Raw genomic sequence first — 23,580 nt, 5'->3', positions numbered from 1 at the left:
TACATTGTTGAATCTACTTCTTCTTATGGCATGCTAGACTAGGTCATTTGAATTTTAAAAATTTAAAATATATGTCAAGATATGGACACATTTCATATCAGCATGATCATAGGGATAAATGTGAAATATGCATAAAGGGTAAAATGACCAAAAAATCTTTTCCTAAAGTTAACAGAAACATAAAATTGCTTTAATTAATGCATTCTGATATTCGTGAGTTAAATAATATATTAACTAGAGGAGGAAAAAGATAGTTCATAACTTTTATTGATGATCATTCTCATTATACTTACATAATAGTTAACAAAAAATAAAGATAAATTGTTTGAAAAATTCAAAGAATATAAATATGTAGTGGAAAACTAAAAGGAGAGAAAGATTAAACTACTTAAAAGTGATTGAGGAGCATCACAAAAATATTGAATATTAACGATGGTATTAGTGACAAAAAAAATTTCATCGCTAATAACATCTTTTAGCCATCATAAAACCAACCAAAAATATTATCATCGCTAATACTATTAGCTATGGTAGTTTAATTATTAGCAACGGAAAAAGCCGTCACTAAAAGTGTTTAAATTTTTTAATTTTTTTTGTGATATTTAAACATAAAATAATTATTAGCGATGGCGAATTGGAGTTATTAATGACGAAAATCTTACCATCGTTAATAATTTTTTGAAAAAAAATTGAATAATAATTTGATAAAATAATTTTTTTAAAAATATTATTAGCAATGATGATACTTTTTCATTGGTAATAATCTAAAAAGTTATTTAGATTCAATTCGAACTCGATTCAAATCCAATTTGAAATCCGGTAAATTTTAATTTAATTAGACTTTAAATCTAAATCTTACTTGAATTATAAAATCTAATTAATTATAAATTAATTTAAAATTAATTAAATTAAATCTGATTTAAATTAATTATAAAAAAATAATTTTTAATTTAAGTTCAATTCAAATTTAATTTGAAATCTTATTAATTCTAATTCAATTAAATTTTGAATCTAAGTCCTACTTGGATTGTAAAATCTAGTTACCTTCAAATTAGTCAAATCTGATTAAATTTAATCTAATTAAAATCAATTAGAAGAAAATAATTTTCAATTTGGATTCAATTCGAATTCAATTCGAATCAATTCAAATCTAATTCAAAATTATGTCAAACTTAATTCAATTAGACTTTGAATCCAAATCTTAATTAGATTATAAAACTCAATTATCCTCAAATTAAGTCAAACCTAAGTAAATTTAATCTAATTTAAATCAATTAGGAGAAAATAGTTTTCAATTTAGGTTCAATTCAAATCTAATTCGAATCCGATTTGAATCCAATTCAAAATCCTTTCAAACCTAATTCAATTAGGCTTTGAATCTAAGTCCTACTTAGATTATAAAATCTAATTAGTCTTAAATTAAGTCAAGCCTATTTAAATTAAATCTAATTTAAATCAATAGAATTTGATCCATGATTCAATTCAAATCTAATTCGAATCTGATTCAAATTCAATTCGAAATTCTGTCAAATCTAATTCAATTAGATTTTGAATCTAAGTCCTACTTGAATTATAAAATCTAATTAACCTCTAATTAAGTCAAGCCTAATTAAATTAAATTTGATTTAAGTTAATTAGAACTTGATTCATGATTCAATTCGAATCCAATTTGAATCCGATTCAAATCTAATTCGAAATCTTGTCAAATCTAATTTAATTAGACTTTGAATCTAAATCTTACTTAGATTATAAAATCTAATTAGTCTTAAATTAAGTCAAATTTAATTAAATTAAATTTGATTTAAGTCAATTATGACTTGATCTATGATTTAATTTGAATCTAATTCAAATCCGATTTGAATCCAATTCAAAATTTTGTCGAACCTAATTCAATTAGGCTTTGAATTCAAATCCTACTTGAATTATAAAACCTAATTAGCCTCAAATTAAATCAAATCTAATTAAATTAAATCTAATTTAAATCAATTAAGATTTGATCTATGATTCAATTCGAATCTAATTCGAATCCGATTCGAATCTAATTCGAAATCTTGTCAAATCTAATTCAATTAGACTTTGAATCTAAGTCCTACTTGAATTATAAATCTAATTAACCTCAAATTAAGTCAAATATAGTTAAGTTAAATCTAATTTAAGTTAATTCGGACTTGATCAATGATTCAATTTGAATCTAATTCAAACCTGATTTGAATCCAATTCGAAATCCGATCAAACCTAATTCAATTAGACTTTGAATCTAAGTCCTACTTGAAATATTAAAATCTAATTAGCCTCAAATTAAGTCAAACTTAATTTAATTTAAATCAATGAAGACTTGATCTATAAATTAATTAAGCTCAAAAATTTAATAAAATTCAATAATAATTTTTAACCACCTAAAAAATGTCAAAGAGAAAAAAAATTTTAATATTAAAATTTAATATTAAAAAATTTAATAATGTTAGCGATGGAATAATTTACCATCGTTAATAATTTTAAAAAAAATATTAGTTTAATTTTTTTTAAAAAAAATAATATTAAAATTTTATTTTAAAAAAATTAATAGTATTAGCGATGGTAGATGGGTATTAGCGATGGAAACTATCGTCGCTAATACCCTGGCATGTAAAATGGAGTTTTTTCAATCGTATTACAAACAGCCATTACCGTCGATAATAGTCCGACTAAAAAACACCCCCAACCCATCAGAGGGAAAAAAAATTTTCATGCTTGTTCTCTTCCTTCTCGCGAATCCCCTCTCGTTCTCCTCCTTTCTGAGTTTTTCCACCTCATCGGTGCCTCCTCATGATCGGTGACAACCCCCTTCCTTGGTGCATCCTTCCCGACATTCCCTGCTCCCCTCACATCCTCCTTCCCAATGTTTCGACCCCACCGACGCCTCCTATGCTGCGGCCCTGAGGTCATCACCCCAGTCCTACCTCGCCCACGGCCGCCCCAACCCCGTCGGTGCCTCCTACGCTGCGGCCTCGAGCCCACCACCCCTGCCCCCTCACCCGCGGCTGCCACGACCCCACTGGTGCCTCCTACGCTGCAGCCCTGAGCCTGCCACCCAGGCCCCACCTCTCTCGCAGCCGCCCCGATCCCATTAGTGCCTCCTACGCTGTGGCCTTAAGCCTGCCACCCTGGCCCCACCTCGCCCGTGGCTGCCCTAACCCTGTCGGTCGAACCCTGCAGCCCCTGCCCCACCAACCTCCCCATGGCCCCATCCCCCTGGCCTGACCACAAGGCCTCTTCCCCGCCGCCCCCAGCTCATGGCCCCGACCCTACGACCCCTACCCCGCGGCCCCGTCCCCACACTAGCGCACCTATTATTGTGAGTATTAGCGATGGTAGGGGCCATATCAATTAGATGTACGGGACTTAAGATTATGTTATGGCTTCTTTTTCTTCTTCCCATATGATGTCTTAAAGCTGATGGGTGCCGATGAATTTTGGTTGCTATATTTTTATGGTTGCCTTCTTATTTTTCTTGATGATGATCTAAACTAAATAGATATTAAAAGGACTGACCTCTTTTTCTTCTTCCCATATGATGTTTTAAAGCTGATGGATGCCGATGGATTTTGGTTGCTATATTCTTATGGTTGTCTTCTTATTTTTTCTGGTGATGATCCAAAGTAAATGGATATTGAAGGGACTGGCCTCTTTTTTTTCTATCCATATGATGTCTTAAAGCTGATGGGTGCCGACAAATTTTGCTTGTTATATTCTTATGGTTGTCTTCTTATTTTTTCTAATGATGATTCAAACTTAATTAATGGATATTAAAGAAAATGGCTCTATAGATTGCTATGGACTCTTTTTCTTGTTTCTATATGATGTCTAAAACCTGATGGGTGCCGATAGATTTGGCTTGCCATTTCTAAGGACAACAGAAGATTTTACGCAATGAGAACTGATCTCTTTTTCTGCATGTTCGGAGTCCTACATCTTTTTTTCTCCCTTTAAAAGGTCATTAGCTCTGAAGTAGCAACTTGCTGGTACACTATGGACTGAAACTTGTCTTTCCTTAAACAACCCCCATAAATAGTAATTTTCTTAAAATCCTACAAATCTAGAAAGTCATGGACTGAGGCTCCACTTGTCTAAATATCTATTTATTTTTACTAGATCAACTTGATACCTCTAGTAACATTATTCTTGATCTATGGTAGATGACACACCACAGCAGACCTACCCTTAGACCCATCAATCGATGTCGATCCTTTATCAGAGAGATCAGATATTATGTAAGATTATTAGTTAGCATCTGCAATGTATCAGTAAAAAAATTATTCTCATCCAACAATACATGATAATGTGTGGATCTGCATGGCTACAAAGATAGATGTCAAACTCCATCGGATGATAAATACTTGTGACAAGTTGCTTTTCATCGAAGAAGAACTACTTTTTGCAAAAACTAGGATGCTCGAAAAAAAATTGGAATCCTACATCATCAAGATTTGGGCAAAAGTATCCTATTGATGCAGCCAGGTATCTTTTTTCTGATTTATATTTCAGACTCATATTGCTCATTTTTTCTTTAGTCATAAATTATGTATGTTACTTTTATGAATGTGGTACAAAGTTAAAGTATCATGATATAAGTTAAATAAATATGATATATAGTTATTTTATTTTGGTACACAGTTAATTTATGATACATAGTTATTTTTATTTTCAAAAATTATAGATCATGTCTTTCTGAGGTCGGAGCCATCACAGCAGAGAAGGAAGCACTGAAAGAGAGAGCTCTCATACAGTCAGCTTATATAATTCTGCAGCACATATGCCATGTGGTAAACCCTAACACTTTAGTTATTCTGAGCCAACGATCTTAGAGCCTCCTGGATGCCATCCGCGATACGATCGTGGAGCTTCTCTGAGATCCACAGCTGTACGATCGATTGGACTCATCATTCCAGCAATCATATCATATAATTATATTACTAAATTTTTTTACTTATTTTAAATTTTTATATTTAGAAGCTTCATATATTTAGGTTTGAGTCTAGAAAGAAGATCTAGGGGCTAAAAATTCAATCGATGGACCAGAGGTGTCTATAGTTTCGTATCATCAAATGAAATATGTAGAAATAATTTGTTCGAGAATCGAAAGAGTATATCAAAAGATACACCTCCATATCAAAATTTTCTAATATTATTTTATTTTTTTCATTACAGGATGCTGGGATATTCGGTTCTCATCCATCAGCTATTGGAGAGAAGCAGGAGGAGGAGGCAGACGATGATGAGGTTCGGATCTTTTTTTTATATATATTTTATTTTTTTTGATACTGCTTGTAAAAAAATTATATAATTTATATTTTTAATATAATATAATTAGTTTTAAATTTTTGATTATCATATTATCTTTGGATTTTAATTATAATAGGTATTAAGGACCATAATTCATTGTGATTAATTAAATAGATTTTAAAAAAAATAGTTATTAATTTTTAAAAAAATAAAATTAATTATTAATGATAGTATTAGCGACGGCATTAGCGATGATAATACCATCGCTAATATTTTTTAAAAAAATTATTTAATTTAAAAATTTAAAAAAATTAGAGATGGCATTAGCAGTGGTAAATGTCATCGTTAATATTTTTTTGAAAAAAGTAAAAATTTAATTTAAAAATTAAAAAATAATTAACGATGAAATTTTTCATCACTAATAGTCTTATTAGCGACAGTTAAGATTTTCATCACTAATAAGGATATTTAGCGATCAGATTTTTTCAGATTGACTGTTACGATGGAATTAGCAATGGCGAGATTATTGGCGACGACATGTAGACTATTGGCGATGGCAACTAGCCAATAGTGAAGGAAAATACTTTTCTAATGATTTGTCTACATATTGTGAAGAAGCTGGAATAATCCATCAAAAATCCACATCTTACATTCCACAATAAGATGGTCTTGCTAAAAGAAAAAATTAGAACATTGGCAGATATGAAGAATGCTATACTATTAAATGCTAATTTGCCTTATAGTTTATGAGGTGAAGTACTTTTCACTGCTTGCCATATTCATAATAAAGTTCCATCTAAGAAATTATATATATCATCTTATAAAATTTGGAATAATAAAAAGCCAAGTTTAAGCTATTTAAAAGTGTGGAGATGCATTATTTTTTATAAAGTTCCTAACCCATAGAAAATTAAATTAGGATCAAGAAATTGTAATTGTGTATTTTTAGGTTATGCACAAAATTCTAAAGCATATAGATTTTTGGACTTAGAATCTAATGTAATAGTAGAATCCATTCATGTTGAGTTTTTAGAAAATAAATTTATGCACGATTCTACTATTTATGAACGTATAGAATATGGTTTAAATTTGCATGATTCTAATGTGCATGATTCTAATGGGCATAAATTAGATCAATTAGACTTGACTCCTATTATCTCAAGTGAGAAAAGAAAAGAAAGAGATGAACTCACTGAATTTAGGAGTCAAAAAGTTAGAAAGGAAAAATATTGGGCTCTAATTTTATTTTTCTAGATTCTATTATCTTCTTGGTTGAAGGAGATAGAACTAAATTATTCAATAAAACACCCATTTTACTAAACATCGAAAATGATCCAAAGACTGTCAATGAAGCTATATCTTTTAGAGATGCAGCATTTTGGAAAGAAGCTATGAACGATGAAATAGACTCAATTTTGTCAAATAATACTTGGGTTCTAGTTGATTTACCTCCAGGTTCTAAGCCTATAGAATGTAAATACGTGTTTAAAAAGAAATATGATATTGATGGTTCTATACAAACTTTTAAGACGTCATTAGTTGCTAAACGCTTCATGCCAAGAGAAGGCATAGATTACTTTGATGCTTTCACATCAGTGGTAAGAATAACATCCATAAGAGTACTTATTACTTTAGCATCAATCTATAGTTTATACGTGCATCAAATGGATATTTAAATAATCTTTTTAAATGGGAATTTAAATGAGAAAGTATACATGGAGCAACTTAAGGATTTTATACTTCCTAATAATGAAAGAAAATTTTATAAATTGATAAGATCTTTGTATAGTTTGAAGCAAGCTCCAAAATCATGGCATGAGAGATTTGACAATGTGATCTTGTTAAATGGCTTTAAACATAATAGTGCAGATAAGTTCATACATTCCAAGTTTACAAAAGATTGCGGTGTAATTATTTATCTCTATGTAGATAACATATTAATCTTTGGTACCAACCTACTAGGAATAAATGAAACTAAAAAGTATCTAACTTTTGTATTCAAAATGAAAGATCTTAACAAAGTAGATACTATTTTAGGAATCAAGGTTAAGAAACATAGTAAATGTTATGCACCAAATTAGTCACATTATATTGAGAAATTGCTTCAAAAATTTAAACATTATGATATAAAAGAAGTAAATACTCCATATGATTCTAGTATGAAGTGGACTAAAAACTATGATAAGGTAATAGCACAATAAAAATATGCTAGTGTTATACGAAGTTTTATGTATGTAATGTATTGCACAAAACTAGATATTGCCTTTGTTGCATGTAAACTTTCAAGGTGTACAAGTAAGCTTTATAAAGGTCATTGGAAAGCCATTTATAGAGTCATGGGTTATCTCAAAAGAACCATTGACTTAGGCTTGTATTATTTTGATTTTCAACTATACTAGAAGAGCATTGTGATGCAGGCTGGATAACAAGTGCAAATGTTAACAAATCCACATCATGATGGATATTCACTCTTAGAGGTTGTGCAATATCTTGGGCCTCTAAGAAACAAACATGTATTTCATATTCAATCATGGAGTTAGAATTTGTAACATTGGCTGTTGCAGGCAAAGAAGCTGTCTGGCTAAGAAATTTAGTATTAAAAATAGAGTTGTGGCTACAATCAATGCCAGCCATTTCTTTGCACTGCAATAGTGAAACAATTATGTTTAGAGCATAAAGTAATATTTATAATGATAAGTCTAGATGTATAAGTCTTCAACATGAATATGTTCGTGAATTAATCTCAAGTAGAGTTATTACCATTGTCTATAAGAAGTTTGGCAATAATTTAACGGATCTGCTTACTAAAGAACTATCTAGAGATATGGAAAGAAAAACATCTAGTGGAATAGAGCTGAAACCTATACTAAAAGGCATCGATAATGGTAAACCAACTTTAAATTAGTGAAAGCTAATTTCAAAGTTTAATGGATAACAACAAGTGACTGTTATATACTTGAAAAGCACTGAAAATAAATAAATAAATACATATGGGCTCCATTCTAGGATGTTCAATGCTAACTGTTACATAAGAAGGATGAGTAAAATTCTTAATGAAGTTCATTATTAAGTATTTATGGTAACAAAAACTTTAAAAAATTTTACTTATATGAATATAGAAGTGGTGTAGATTCTAACAAGAGTTTGGGATTTCTTTTGTAAATATTCATGAAATAGGATGAGCACGTAATCTTAATAGTGCTAAAGCAGTTATAAAACTTTTTAAGGATTTGAATAATGCTATATGTGTAGTATTTTAAATTCTATCTCAAAGAGTGTTGGTTTAATTTGTGAACACCAATATCTTTATTAGAATGTTAAGGACTAATACTAATTGAAAGTTTAAATCTTATAAACATGGCATTATTATGTGAAAGAAATATATTTATAACATTACAATCTAGTGGGAGAATGTTAGCATAGATTGTAATGTTGGGAGAAAGAAAAGTCCCATATTTGAAAAATTAGATTTCTGAAAGAGTTTTTAACTATAGGTCCGGAATGTGAGTATATATATATATATTTGAGTAAGGTTGATCGGATTTGGTTTTGGATTTGGTCTTAGATTCGATCATATCAAAACTAGACAATGAAAGTCCTACATCGATGATCCAAACCGTTTGATATGATTTACTAACTCAAAATTATTTATATATTAAAAAATTTCTAATCTACGCATCAAGAGATTAAAAAATTTATTTAATTCAATTTAATTTAGAATGTCCAATTTTTGACTATTTGATGCATGATCAAAGATTTTTAAATTATATAATTTTTTGTTTGCAAGTAGTTTTGAGATGGTATATTATATTTAATGATTTAAATTATTAACATAGAATCTTTATTATAGAGTTTTGATCTAACCGAATTTGAATCCAAATTCGATTGATCTAATTCTGTATGCACGCATAATATATATATTTATATATATAATTTTTTTAAAAAATATATCCTAACTTCCAGTAATAACTGTCTGTTCTCCGTTACCCGCTGGATGATGAAAAAGAAGGATGCGAGAAGCGATGCTCATCCCCCTAAGCCCCGAGCTCTGTTCCACGGCCGCGCTTCCGGCCGGCCTCTCCCTCCGCCGCCGCTACCACCCGACCGCCTCCACTTCTCTCGCCGCTCTTCGACACCCGCTTCCCCTCCCTTCCTCTCCCTGCCGCCTCCATTGCGGCGTCCTTATCTCAAACGCCCCATCTCCCCTCCCCCTTCGCCGCCGCCTTCCCTCGACTAAAAGGGCTTCCTTGGTCGCCGTGGAGCCTTCGCAACAAGAGGAAGAGGAAGAGGAAGGGGACGAGGGGGAAGCGGAGTCGGAAGATGCGGGTAGGCCTTTGGTTCAGCTCCTCTCGGATGGAGCCGCAGAGAGGGACATGAGGTCCCTTCCCTCTCCCCCCGTCGAAGTGAGGGAGCTGGAGGAGTTCCCGGAGCAATGGAGGAGGGCCAAGATAGCGTGGCTTTGCAAGGAGCTTCCTTCCCACAAGAACTCCACGTACGTCAGAATCCTCAACGCGCAGCGCAAATGGATCACCCAGGAGGACGCCACCTACATCGCCCTCCACTTCATGCGGACCCGAGATAATGAAGCCAGTTTCCGGGTCGGTGGTACTTCTACGTTTTGTGCGTCCTGTTTTGGTGGATTGATCCGTTGCCCCCTAACTGTTCGTTTTTTTGCCTCACCGTACAGAGTTCACTTGTTTCAAACTCCTTTTCTTCTCAATTTTTTTTTTATTATTTTTTTTACACCTTGGCAGCTGGTGATTGAGGCACAAAAAAGATTTTGCGGCAAGTTAGCACTTTTTTCTGTTGGAGGAGAATTGAATTGTTTAATTTTAGCTGTCTGAATGAAGTCTTTGCTTCACTTTCACTTGTTTGCTCCACTTCAAGCACATCACTTCTTTGATCCTCTTATTCTTCTCAAAAATTCGTTCTTGTCCTCTTCTGCAGTCAATGGTTGAGGCTTAATGAAAATTTTATGCATCAAAAAAAATTTTTTTTTTTTTGGGTCAGAGGAGTTCAGACTTTCCAGATTCAGCTTTCAGGCCAGAAAGCTGTTTAATTTCAAATGTGTAAATGGGCGGCTCCATGGCTCTGGATCCTTTTCAAACTCACTTGCACACTTCTGCATGTCTTGACCTGTCATCAAAATTTGATTTTTCTCACCTCCATCGTCTATTTTGTGTCGCCCAATGGAAATTTTCTCCATAAAGTTAGCCCTTTTTCTTTAACAGAAGAGGATTAAATTGTTTAGTTTCAGCTGTCTGAATGGATGGCTTGTTGATTTCAGGTATACAAATGGATGGCCCAGAGGCACTGGTTCCGATTTGATTTTGCTCTGGCAACAAAGCTAGCTGATTACCTGGGAAAGGATCGGAAATTCACAAAATGCCGTGAGATGTTTGATGCTATAATCAACCAAGGTCGCATCCCCAGTGAGTCCACATTTCATATCCTGACAGTTGCTTATCTCAGTGCACCTGTAGAAGGCTGCCTTGAGGAGGCATGCATAATCTACAATAAGATGATTCAGTTAGGTGGTTACAAGCCACGGCTCAGCTTGCACAACTCTCTCTTTCGAGCGCTTGTCAGGAAGACAGGAGGGTCATCAAAGCATTATCTCAAGCAGGCTGAATTCATCTATCATAATCTGGTAACATCTGATCTTGAGATACATAAGGATATCTATGCTGGACTAATATGGCTCCACAGCTATCAAGATGTTATAGATAGAGAAAGAATTTCTGCTCTGAGGGAAGAGATGAGGCATGCGAAAATTGAGGAGAGCAAGGATGTATTACTCTCCATTATGAGAGCTTGCTCCAAGGAAGGAGATGTAGAGGAAACAGAGAGAACATGGCTCAAGCTTTTAGAGTCCGGGTGCAGTCTCCCTTCTCAAGCCTTTGTTTATCGAATGGATCTTTATGCAAGGGCCAATGAGCCAATGAAATCGCTGGAGATATACAAAGGGATGAAGGAGCAGAAGATTCCCATAAGTGTTGCTGCATATCATAAGATAATTGAGGTCATGTCAAATGCTCGAGAAGTTGACATTGCAGAAGAACTAATAGATGATTTCATTGAAAGTGGTATGAAGCCTCTTATGCCAGCTTATCTCAATTTGATGCACATGTACTTCCATTTGGGCATGCATGACAAATTGGAACTTACATTCTCAAGATGCCTCACACGATGCAGTCCGAATCGAACCATCTACAATATATACTTAAAATCTTTGGTAACAATTGGTAACCTTGAGAAGGCCGACGAGATTTTTAATGAAATGCATGAGAATGGGACAATTGGGACCAATGCCCGTTCCTGCAACACCATTTTAAGAGGGTTTCTTGCCTTAGAAGATCATGTTAAGGTTGCAAAGATACATGATATAATGCGCCAAAAGAAATATGATGTTGAACCTCAGTCTCTTGAAAAGCTTCATTATGTTCTTAGCCAGAACAGAAAGGTAGTCAGAAGAACTGTAAGTATGAAACTTGATCAGGAGCAACGTGAGATTCTGATTGGCTTGCTGCTCGGTGGTGTACGGATGGAATCAGATGTGGAGAGAAGGAATCATGCAATCCATTTTGAGTTCGATGAAAGTTCCAATGTCCATTCCGCTTTGAGGGCACACATTCATGAAAGATTTTATGAGTGGTTGACTCCATCAAGTAGGTTAGCTGAGGATGATCATGAGATACCATATCGATTTTCTACTATCTTACACTCTTATTTTGGTTTTTTCGCTGATCAGTTCTGGCTTAAAGGACGACCAATGATTCCAAAGCTTATCCATAGATGGTTGTCAGCACGTGTTTTAGCATACTGGTACATGTATGGGGGATTCAGAATATCCTCTGGTGATATTTTGCTCAAGATGAAAGGAGGAAACCGCGAAGATGTTGAAAGAATTGTCAAGGCATTGCAAGCAAAGTCCCTAGCTTGTAGAGTTAAGAGAAAAGGTAAAGTGTTTTGGATAGGTCTTCAAGGAAGCAATGCAGATGCATTCTGGAAATTAACAGAATCTTATGTATTGGTGAGTGTCAAGAATCTTCTGGCACCAGGTGATGTTCTAACAGGAAATGGAAGGGAAGAAGGTCAATTCAATGACTCTCAGACTGAGTCTGAACCTGATGAGCAGGGGTCTGTTTAGAAGGTGGTGAAAATTATTTATTATTTTCAACACAACACTCCAAGATGCTCAAGACTAGAAAGGGTTATGACCATGAGTGCAAGTTTTTAAATTTACTTTTGGTGCATTCATTGCTGCAGCGAAAGGCCTTTTGGTTCAAGAAGGCAACAACATAACTGAATGTAGTCGGCAGGAATTTCACTAGTTTTAATAAGATGAGTTCATACAGATGAAGCGTTTTTTGGTTTCAGTCTGCCCAAATCAATTCTTGTAGATGAGCCACTACCTTGTTAAAACTAATTTTGCTTTGTATGTTTAATTACTTGAATTATTACAAGATTATATTTTTTTTCCACCTTCTCCCATGCACCACTTTTTATATTATTTCTTTATTCTGCTAGCTAAAGATGTTGTTGTTCGCATAAATTGTTCTGTTGGGGAAGGTTGGCTTCAAAACTAGTTGAAGGAACCTTAGGATTTGCACCTATGGGGCAAAAAAGTTACAAGCTGGTTTCTGAATTTTTCATGACACTCTATGTGCATGGAGACAAGAGATGATCAGGGTGTGCCTTAACATTTGTGCGTAAGTTTAGAGACTTGGTAAAGAGGAAAAGACTAGAGGCTAGCAAACTGAGATAGTACCTCTAAATCAGATTTGAGAAAACCATTTGCTATTGGATGTAATCTTTGTAACCCTTTTTAACCGAGGAAGCCATTTCTTATGCACCTACATAGGTCTTCTATTTCCCAATTTGTTGTTATTTCTACATAACCCTTTCAAAAAGTTGATAGATGATATATTTTTCTGCTACCAATAAATAGATTATGTGCAATTTAAATAAAGTTTCATTTTCTTAGTTGATCCTAGATCTGTCAACGGGTCGGGTTCGGATACCGGATCCGGGTCCAAATATCCGATAGATCTGACCTTGAAATACCAGATCCGAACTCTAATGGGTCTTGAGTATCCGAATCCGGTTCCAAGACCCGATTCTCAGTGGAGGGCAGCGGTGGAGAGGGAGAGGCAGTCCGATTGGCGGCGGAGATGATGCGAAGCAAAAGGAGGGGGCGTGGAGCCGCGGAAGGCAACGGTGAAGGGGGAAAGGTGGAGAGAAGATCGCATCTTGGCCTTGGTGAGGGAGAGGAAGGCGGGAGCAGGAGAGGAGGGAGGGTTCAGCGCCATCAGAGAGATCGTATCTCGACGGAAAGGGAGAGCACGAGACTGAGAGACAAAGAGAGGGAGAGGATCTCCTATCGGAGTGGATCTCTTCCGTCTACGGCCTTGGTGTCAAGGTCCAACCGTTGGCGAGCGGATCTCGCAGCAGAGAGGGAGAGGCAGGGCGTCCGGAGCAGGAAAGAAGGAGAGGGAGAGGTGCCATCGAGGAGACTTAGAGCAGCGTCGTAGAAGGCCGACCGTCCCAATACCCAAACCATCTCCAGCTCCACCCTGTGCTTCCTCCTTAATATCTTCAGTATCATCGTCTTCCCTAAAATCTAAAACAAAACAAAGATCAAATCCAATACCACAACCCAGAAGAAATCTCTCAATGTTCTCAATCAAAATCAAAACAAATCGATCAATCATTTAATCGGAGAAGGGTCACTACCGACCAGCTTCATTGGATCCGAAAAGAAGGCGGTCTTCAATACGAAGAGAAAAGGAGAAGTCATCAATGATGGGCTTTGAACCCGATGGCAGATGCCCGAAGCTGGAGAGGATGGGAGGGAGAGGCGCCATCAAAGAGACTGAGAGATAGAGAAAGAGAGACTGAGAGAGGGAGATTAAGAGAGAGAGAGAGAGATTGAGAGACTAAGGAAGAGAGGGAGAGAGGAAGACTGAGAGATGGAGAGAGGGAGACCAAGAGGAAGAGAGGGAGACTGAGAGAGGGTCTGGATATTAAATATTTTTAATATATATATATATAATATTATTGTACTATATTATTTGGGTTCCAGGTCTATCGGGTTTGGATATTTAATATCCAGACCTTATCCATTTACATTTTGGTTTATCGAGTCCGGATCTGGATCCGGATAAATGGGTCCGATGCTAATACCAGACTCGGACCCGTTGGGTAAATACCTGCAGGTCTCAGGCCTCGATCCGGCCCGTTGACAGCTCTAGTTGGTCCTATATAAATCATTTCAACTATTCTGCTTATCTTTTCTTAATCATAAAAAAGGATAGCTGGTTGTTAGTACTTGAACATTCCTTATACTAGATCATTTGATGGAAGTTAATTATAGATTATAGAAGAGAACTGCTGGCCTTTAGTGTTTGCGAAAGATCTAGCCATCTAAGCTTTCAATGGTATTCAGCCATTCTTATAATAGAAATCGCGCATTCTCTTAACTTTTTAGCTTCCTGTTTTTTTTTCCCCCGTCAGTGTTGCTAATACCAAGGGTTCATGTTTTCATGTTTTCATCTGAAAATGAAACTACCTAGGCTACATCAAACTGCTAAGCAGCATCGATCAGAGAGACTTCTGGTATTTAGGTCTTGGTTTACATAATTGCCAAGACTTTATAAAAGGAAACGATGAAAAACCGGGACAGATACTACAAAAAACAAAAACCAAAAAAAATTAAGAAAAAGGGACTGGATGGAAGTTCTGAGAAGACTGTTGGACACAACTTAAACAATCCTTTGTATTGGGATATACCGATTGACCCCCATATGTCGATTTATCTTCGGATCGGTCCGACCGACGTCCGACTCTACCCACCGGACAGACAGACGACTCCGACAACGACTCCGACGGACGACTCCGATAATGGCTGCCGATAATATCCGATCGAAGGTATGTCGGCCGAACAGATTCATACTGTTCCCGACTGATCGAACGGCCGAACCCATATCACCGACTCACTATCGGAGGTGGCAGCCGACGTCCGATTAGCCGAGCGGCCGAACCCACATCACCGACTCACTGTCGGGGTGGCAGCCGACGCCCGACTTCCACAAGCACCAGATCAGCCGACGGTGTCTCCGAATCACCACCCGACGACCCGACAGCCGAATAACGACATATAGTCGGCCAGGCCATCCAAATGCCGTACAACCGCTATGGGTTGTTCTCCTGTCAAGGACATGCCGTACGACCGTCGTGGGGTGTTATTCTGCTAAGGACATGGGTTAATGACCTGACAACCCACACCGAGTTGACAGTCCCCGACGATTTGACAACTCCCTAGTTGTCTGCACCATTAATGGCGGGACCATACCGCATTCTACTATAAAATGGGGTAAGGCAACAGTCTTGATAAGTTCTGAGCAAGCTTTCTCAAGCATGGGTAAGCGCCTCTAAGCTCTTGAGCTCTCTAGCTCTCCCTCCCTCTCGCTGAGTTCCACTGTTGTCTAGTCTCCTCTCTGACTTGACCGTCGGAGGGTCCCCACCGGAGGCATCTCCGGTCAGTGAGGACTTTTCTTGCAGGTGCGCGACCCCGACGATCGGACGACGGGGGGATTGACCGCAACAGATTTGGCACGCCAGGTAGGGGCTCGACAGAGATTAGACAGCGAGCTCCACAGAGCTTGAAAAATCTCTCGAGACGACGAAAACCAGGGCTCAGCGATCGAGAGCTATCGGATCGGCGAGGCGCTCTTCCCATCGGGAAGAGGCTCCTCCTTCACCCTCCATAGCGGAATCCAGCTCTCCGCACCCGGTGGTGACCACGAAGGCGCAGATCGCAGCGATTGTGCGGCAAATGATCGTTCTGATGGATGTGGTCAAAAATCTCCAACAGCAACCGACTCAGTTGCCGCAACCACCGGCGGAACAACCGACGGTGCACCCTATGCCATCCAGAAGCAGCCGCCGATGCCCGCGTCAACTTCCGTCTCCTCCTCAAGAGCAGCCATCGCAGCACTCCCACCGAGAAGGAGCGAGGCGGCCATGGCGCGACACCCACCGATCTCGGCATCCCTCTCCTTCCCAGCTGGAGCGAGCGAGGAAGGAGAAGCGGCCGCGGACACCGTCCGCCTCACTCTCAAGTTCGTCGGGAGATTCGACCCCTGGGGTTTCTCAACACCGACGGTTAGACGACTACGAACACAAGTTTGAAGAAATCGACCATCGGCTTGCCCAGCTCCAGGCGGATGGTCAGAAGTCTTCGAACGACGTCGACTTCCAGACCATCCAACCTCTCTCCCGATTTATCCTCGATGAACTGATCCCTAGTCGGTTCAAGATGCCTCATGTGGAGCCATACGACGACTCCACTGACCCAGTTGACCATCTGGAGAGCTACAAAGCTCTCATAACAATTCAAGGGGCAACCGATGCCCTCCTCTGCATCGGCTTCTCCACCGCACTTCGTAAAGCTGCCAGGGCCTGATACTCCGGCCTCCGCTCAGGGAGTATCCACTCCTTCGGACAGCTCGAGCATTCTTTCGTGGTCCATTTCAGCACCAACCGAAAACCACCACGAACCTCGGACAGTCCTTTCTCCCTCAAACAGGGAGAAAATGAGACGCTTCAACACTTTGTGGCCCGATTCAATGCGGCCACACTTGAGGTCCGGGACCTCAATGAAGACATGGCAATCTTGGCCATGAAGAGGGGGCTAAGGGGGTCCCGGTTCACATATTCTTTGGACAAGATCCTCCCTCGGATGTATGTCGAATTACTAGAACGCACATATAAATACATGCGCGCGGACGAAGGAGCTTCCGACCGGTGCCTGACCGAGGGCACGGGCCAGAAGGAGAAGCAGAAGAAAAATCGGGCTCCTACTGAACCCAGCAGGCTCCACCGATAGATGGGTCTCACCCCGACATGGAGTTCGAGCCCGACGCATCGCAGGTATGACTCCTGCACCCCTCTCTCCGCTCCTCGTGCGCAGATCCTGATGGAGATCGAAGGAGCGGAATACTATGATGGCCTCAGCCTCTGAAGACAAAGGGCCTCGACCAACATGGCTCGATCGCCGATCGCCGAATCTACGACTCGATCGTCGATCGCCGAACCGACGGCCTCGGCCTTTGAAGGCAAAAGGCCTCAACCAACGTGACCCGATCGTCGAATCTATGATTCGATCGCCGATCGCCGAATCTACGACTCGATCATCGATCGTCGAATCTACGGCTCGATCGTCGATTGTCGAACCGACGGCCTCGGCCTCTGAAGGCAAAGGGCCTCGACCAACACGGCTCGATCGTTGATCGCTGAATCTACGGCTCGATCGTCGATCATCGAACCGATGGCCTCGGCCTCTGAAGGCAAAAGGCCTCGACCAACGCGGCCCGATCACCGAATCTACGGCTCGATCGCCGATCACCGAATCTACGGCTCGATCATTGATCGTCGAATCTACGGCTTGATCATCGATCGCCGAACCGACGGCCTCGGCTTCTGAAGGCAAAGGGCCTTGACCAACACGGCTCGATCGTCGAATCTATGGCTTGATCGTCGATAGTCGAACCGATGGCCTCGGCCTCTGAAGGTAAAAGGCCTCGACCAATACGACCTGATCATCGAATCTACGGCTCGATCGTCAATCGTCGAATCTACGGCTCGATCGTCGATCATCGAATCTATGGCTCGATCATTGATCGCCGAACCGATGGCCTCGGCCTCTGAAGGTAAAGGGCCTCGACCAACATGGCTCGATCGTCGATCGTCGAATCTATGGCTCGATCGTCGATCGCCGAACCGATGGCCTCGACCTCTGAAGGCAAAAGGCCTCGACCAATGCGGCCCGATCGTCGAATCTATGACTCGATCGTCGAATCTTTGGCTCGATCGTCGATCGTCGAATCTATGACTCGATCGCCAATCGCTGAACCAACAGTCTCGACCTCTGAAGGCAAAGGGCCTCGACCAACATGGCTTGATCGTCGATCGCCGAATCTACGGCTCGATCGTCGATCGTCGAACCAACAGCCTCGACCTCTGAAGGCAAAGGGCCTCGACCAACACGGCTCGACCGTCGATCGTCGAATCTATGACTTGATCGTCGATCGTCGAACCGACGGCCTCGGTCTCTGAAGGCAAAGGGCCTCGACCAACACGGCTCAATCGTCGATCACCGAATCTACGGCTCGATCGCCGATCACCGAATCTATAGCTCGATCGTCGATTGCTGAACCGACGGCCTCAGTCTCTGAAGGCAGAGGGTCTCGACCAACACGGCTCGACCATCGATCGTCGAATCTACGGTTCGATCATCGATCGTCGAACCGACGGCCTCGGCCTCTGAAGGTAAAGGGCCTTGACTAACATGGCTCGATCGCCGATCGTCGAATCTACGGCTCGATCGCCGATCGCCGAACCGACGGCCTCGGCCTCTGAAGGCAGAGGGCCTCGACCAACACGGCTCAATCGTCGATCGCCGAATCTACGCCGAATCTACATCTCCTTCGCCGAATCTACGGCTCCATCATCGAATCTACAACGGCCTTCGCCTCTGAAGGCAAAGGGCTTTGACCAACGCAGCTGGCTAACTTGCCAACTTAGCTTCGACTAAGAAGGGCAAAATGCCAGGACGGCCGCAGTCGCACTCGCGACATACCGACTTGGTCACGACCGGTCGAAGGATATTCGGCCTGCCACTATTTATCATGCACCACGACGTACCCACCCGACCAAGGTCCGGGCAACGGGTATTCGAGTTGTGACATACCGACTTTGTCACGACCGGTCGAAGGATATTCGGCTTGCCAACGTTTATCATATGTCCCGATGTGCACGCCCGACCAAGGGCCGGACAATGGATATTCGACTTGTCATCGTTATCCTATCCGAATACATTGGACGCCACTCAACTATCAAACTCTACGAAATGATCGTGTCGACATGCTACGCTCGGAGGTTGGCCGACATCCGACCCGACGTGCACGCTCGACCTACAGTCGGGACGTCTGACATCGGATCGTTCGTTGATACGGTCGTCAGAGTCGAGGCAAGATGTGATGGAAAATCACTCCTTTCGCCCGAAGCCGTCGCCCACGTGTTCATGCGGGCCAACACGACATCGGACTCAGGAGTGGGGGAGCAACTGTTGGGATATACCGACTGACCCCCGTACGCCGACTTATCCTCGGATCGGTCCGACCGACGCCCGACTCTACCCATCGGACAGACAGACGACTCCGACGAACAACTCCGACAATGACTGCTGACAATATCCGATCGAAGGTATGCCGGCCGAACAGACCCATACTGTTTCCGACTGGCCGAGCGGCCGAACCCATATCACCGACTCACTGTCAGGGATGGCAGCCGACGTCCGACTGGCCGAGCGGCCGAACCCACATCACCGACTCACTGTCGGAGGTGGCAGCCGACGTCCGACTTTCACAAGGCACCAGATCAGCCGACGGTGTCTCCGAGTCACCACCCGACGACCCGACAGCCGAATACCGACATATAGTCGGCCAGGCCATCCAAATACCGTACAATCGCTATGGGCTGTTCTCCTGCCAAGGGCATGCCGTACGACCTCCGTGGGGCGCTGTCCTGCTAAGGACATGGGTTAATGACCTGACAACCCACGTCGATGTGACAGCCTCCGGCGATTTGACAACTCCCCAGTTGTCTGCACCATTAATGACGGGACCATACCGCATTCTACTATAAAATGGGGTAAAGCAACAGTCTTGGTAAATTCTGAGCAAGCTTTTTCAAGCGTGGGTAAGCGCCTCTAAGCTCTTGAACTTTCTAGCTCTCCCTCCCTCTCACTGAGTTCCACTGTTGCCTAGTCTCCTCTCTGACTTGACCGTCGGAGGGTCTCCGCCGAAGGCATCTCCGGTCAGTGAGGACTTTTCTTGTAGGTGCGCGACCCCGACGATCAGACGACGAAGGGATTGGCCGCAACACTTTGAATTTTCGTTTTTGCCCCATCTTGAAGTAACAGATATATGAAAGCCTTCTTGACTCCATTTAATTCGTCTCTCTGAACAACTCTGAAACAAAGCCATGCATGAGATGCACAATTAATTACAATGTATCCTCTGAATAATCCAAGCAGCGTTTGCTATTTGGTGACCCATAAGCATGATCAACACTTTCTAACGCAGAGCAGCGGTAGCAGTTTGAAGTGTCCAAAACTTGTCATCTAATATCTGAATAATCCTTTAGCCTTTCATGTAAAGAAAGCAACTGTGTAACTTTGCTTGCTGGTAAGCTCTTCTTTTTTTTCGATGTGATTTAATGCCAGATGTAATGTCCGGAAACTACAGTTTCTAAGCACTGTGAGGTCCTTTGAAGTTGAGAAACTTTGGTTACTGGGCTACATCTAATTGATGCAGGACATCATATGGTGACACAAGACCCAATATTGCATCAAATATTAGCTTCTTGGTAGATGTCCTGTTGCATCAGGGCAAGCATGTTTATAAGTTATCATGGGGTACCGAAGATGATTGGTTAAATTTCTCTAAGATGCAAGAAACAAACAAATCTAGAGACGTGTACCCAACTAGCATCCATCCAAACAAAGATATAAGAACAGAATTCAAGAGCAGAGGGAGGATTCAACTTTAGCTCAGTGGCCACGCACACCCAGTGAGAGGTTGAAGGTTGGATTCATGAGTGATGCTAGTCCTCAAGATATTTGACCTTCCAGAAATTTTTCCAGACAAAAATACTAGATTTGCAGGTTTGCGTGGTAGCTCCTATTTTTGTACAATGGTGGTTGCAACCTGCTAATCCAATCCTAAACCAACCCAAAGTTGAAGTTTGATATGAAAACATAAACCCAATAAACTATTCAATTAGGTTTGTGTCCCAAATTAAGCAGGAAGTCTTATTTGATCACGCTTGGATTCAGATAGATACATGTGTCCGAGGTGTGTAGAATATGTACACATGTATATGCATATATACATACAATTTATGTATGTGCATGAGTAACTGTATACATATATAAAAAATTTTCAATTTAATCGCACAAAAAATCAATTAGATAGCAATAAAACAATAACTCATGTTGGTCCACCAAATTTCTATATATACAATTAGTTTTTACTAATAGATAGTCTTTATACGATATATTTTTTATGATTTAACATTGCTCGACTGCCATAGAATTCTTTCCTTCATGTTTTTTGCTTGCATGGATTCCTACATTACAGAAATACTAAATAAATAAATATTTTTTAATATAATTTTTATACTTTTATATCATCATCTTCTTTTGTGTTTATTAACTAATGAGGCAGCATTTTAGATGCATTAACTAGTTTTGAACCCCGTGCGATGCACGGCATGCATTTATTTTTTTAAATAATATTTTTATAAATTAAAAATTTAATATAATATAAAAAATATCATGGATGGTATCAAATATTCTAAATAAAAATATAAATATTTAAAAATATTTAAAAAAATATAATATTAAAAAATATTTTAATATTTTAACTATTCTATTCTATTTATTTTATATATATTTTAAATTTATATTAATTTTGAGACATAAAAAAATTTTGTTTCCTAAGTTATGTTTTCTAAGTCATCTGCCATAACTTTCATCAAAGTAAATTTTTATGTTGAGCCGCTCCAAACCTCTCAACTCATCTAATTGAGACTCTTGAATGGAAAAAATAGAGGAAGCATCGAACACCCCCTCCAATCATACAATCCAAATCTCCTGATCCTCTCCAAAAACTAATTTTCAAATAGATCGCCTCCAAACCCAAACCAAAATAAAGGATTTACCTTGTGAAGTGTATTGAAAATGAAAGATGACAAATGAAAACAGAAAAATATAGAACAGGCTGTTTTATGTAGCTAGGTTGTAGGCTAGCTTGGTGCTATCATCTGATTAAACTTGTCGAACATATCTCTACCAAAGGTATAATAACTCCATTCTCCATCATGTCCTCAGCTCTCTCATGCTCAAACAAACCATACTTTAATTTCCTTCACTATCCTAACAGTGGTTTGACTTCATTATTCTCGCCCACTAATTGTGCATTCCGTCAAGCACCTGGCACTCATTCCACCTGCTTTCGATCAGACCAGCCCAAGTAACTTCGTTTGCTTGTTTGACACCATAGTGTTCATCTTAATATCCCAACTCGCCTTTGGTGTGAAGAAAAATAGAACCCCCCTATCGTCTCTCTCACAACAATGTTCACCATCCTCCACTCCCATCCCCACAGTGCCTCCTCCTCTTCTATCTCCTCCCTGTCACCATCCCTGATGCCACCACCCTGCTCCTTCTCATCACTGTTGTCATCGGGGTGGAAGCATGCCATGAACCACGCTTTGGGCATAGCAATCCCGTCAGCATTGCAGCTTGATGACTACTCGATCAGCATCGTAGTCGAGACGGCTTCGGCTCCGATGGGGTCCAGGGGATCGAGGGGCTTGGGATGAGGAGGAAGGGCGGTGTAGATGTGCCAAAGACCGAGTGCGATGGTAAGGATGGCAAACCGTATCCCACAACCTCATGATGCTGCTGTATCATCTTGATAACGGTACCATCTCAGGTCCCCACTGTTCCTCACCATCCTCCGCTCCCATCCCCATGTATGCTGCAAGAAGTTCTAAGTCACTGCATCCAGATGGACAATTTTTTGAACTCAAAACTAATAAAAGGGCCCTCAAGGGACATGCGGGACGCTCTTGGTCATACCCGATGCGCTTTCTGCCATTCCATAATTATCTCTGTCGGTTTCGCTCGGCCACAGCAACCGATGCCTAAATCTACTTCCGATGGGTGGTGAATTTTCTGCTGAAGAAAAAGTATCTGCTCACCCGTTTGAGCTCCTCCGAGAGCTCCTCGAGAATGGCCGCCCCGCCCACTTCCCCTCCAATCAGATCGCCCGCTTCAACACCCTCCAAGATATCATGACCCTCCTCCCTTTCCTCTTTGTCCCCCCTCCTAGATCTCCATCTTTTGATCTCCTCCTCATATACCCTTAAATAATTTTTTTTAAAAAAATAATTTAAAATTTAAATTTTAATCTGCGGCTCTCTATCATGCCGAAGCCAATGAGGAAAAAAAAAATTATTTTGGACATGTGACAAACGGAAGCTTCTTCGAGAAGCTTCAGATTATATATATATATATATATATATATATATATATATATATATATATATATATATATATATTAGATTAGTTAAAAACATTATTTACTTTCACCAGCTGCACACATAAGCTAGCCAATCTACAATGGTCTTTTTCCCTTTTTCTTGGTGTGGGAGGGGGGGGGAAGATAACTGAGTTAATCTAAGAAG

At 40.1% G+C, this 23,580-nt stretch overlaps 1 protein-coding gene across 1 annotated transcript; it reads left to right on the top strand.

The window, feature by feature from the left end:
- The first annotated feature begins 9,248 nt into the window (after positions 1-9,248).
- On the top strand, positions 9,249-12,619 carry LOC105053548 (pentatricopeptide repeat-containing protein OTP51, chloroplastic). The gene is made up of 2 exons (XM_010934761.3): positions 9,249-9,860; positions 10,550-12,619. Exons 1-2 carry the CDS (start codon positions 9,273-9,275, stop codon positions 12,410-12,412), a joined length of 2,451 nt encoding a protein of 816 aa, XP_010933063.2. The 5' UTR covers positions 9,249-9,272; the 3' UTR covers positions 12,413-12,619.
- The last annotated feature ends 10,961 nt before the right edge of the window (positions 12,620-23,580 follow it).

This window comes from Elaeis guineensis, chromosome 11 (assembly GCF_000442705.2).
Source record: "Elaeis guineensis isolate ETL-2024a chromosome 11, EG11, whole genome shotgun sequence".
NCBI classification, from domain to species: Eukaryota; Viridiplantae; Streptophyta; class Magnoliopsida; order Arecales; family Arecaceae; genus Elaeis; species Elaeis guineensis.
Note: the sequence above shows the minus strand (reverse complement) of the source record. Positions and strands in the feature narration are given on the sequence as shown.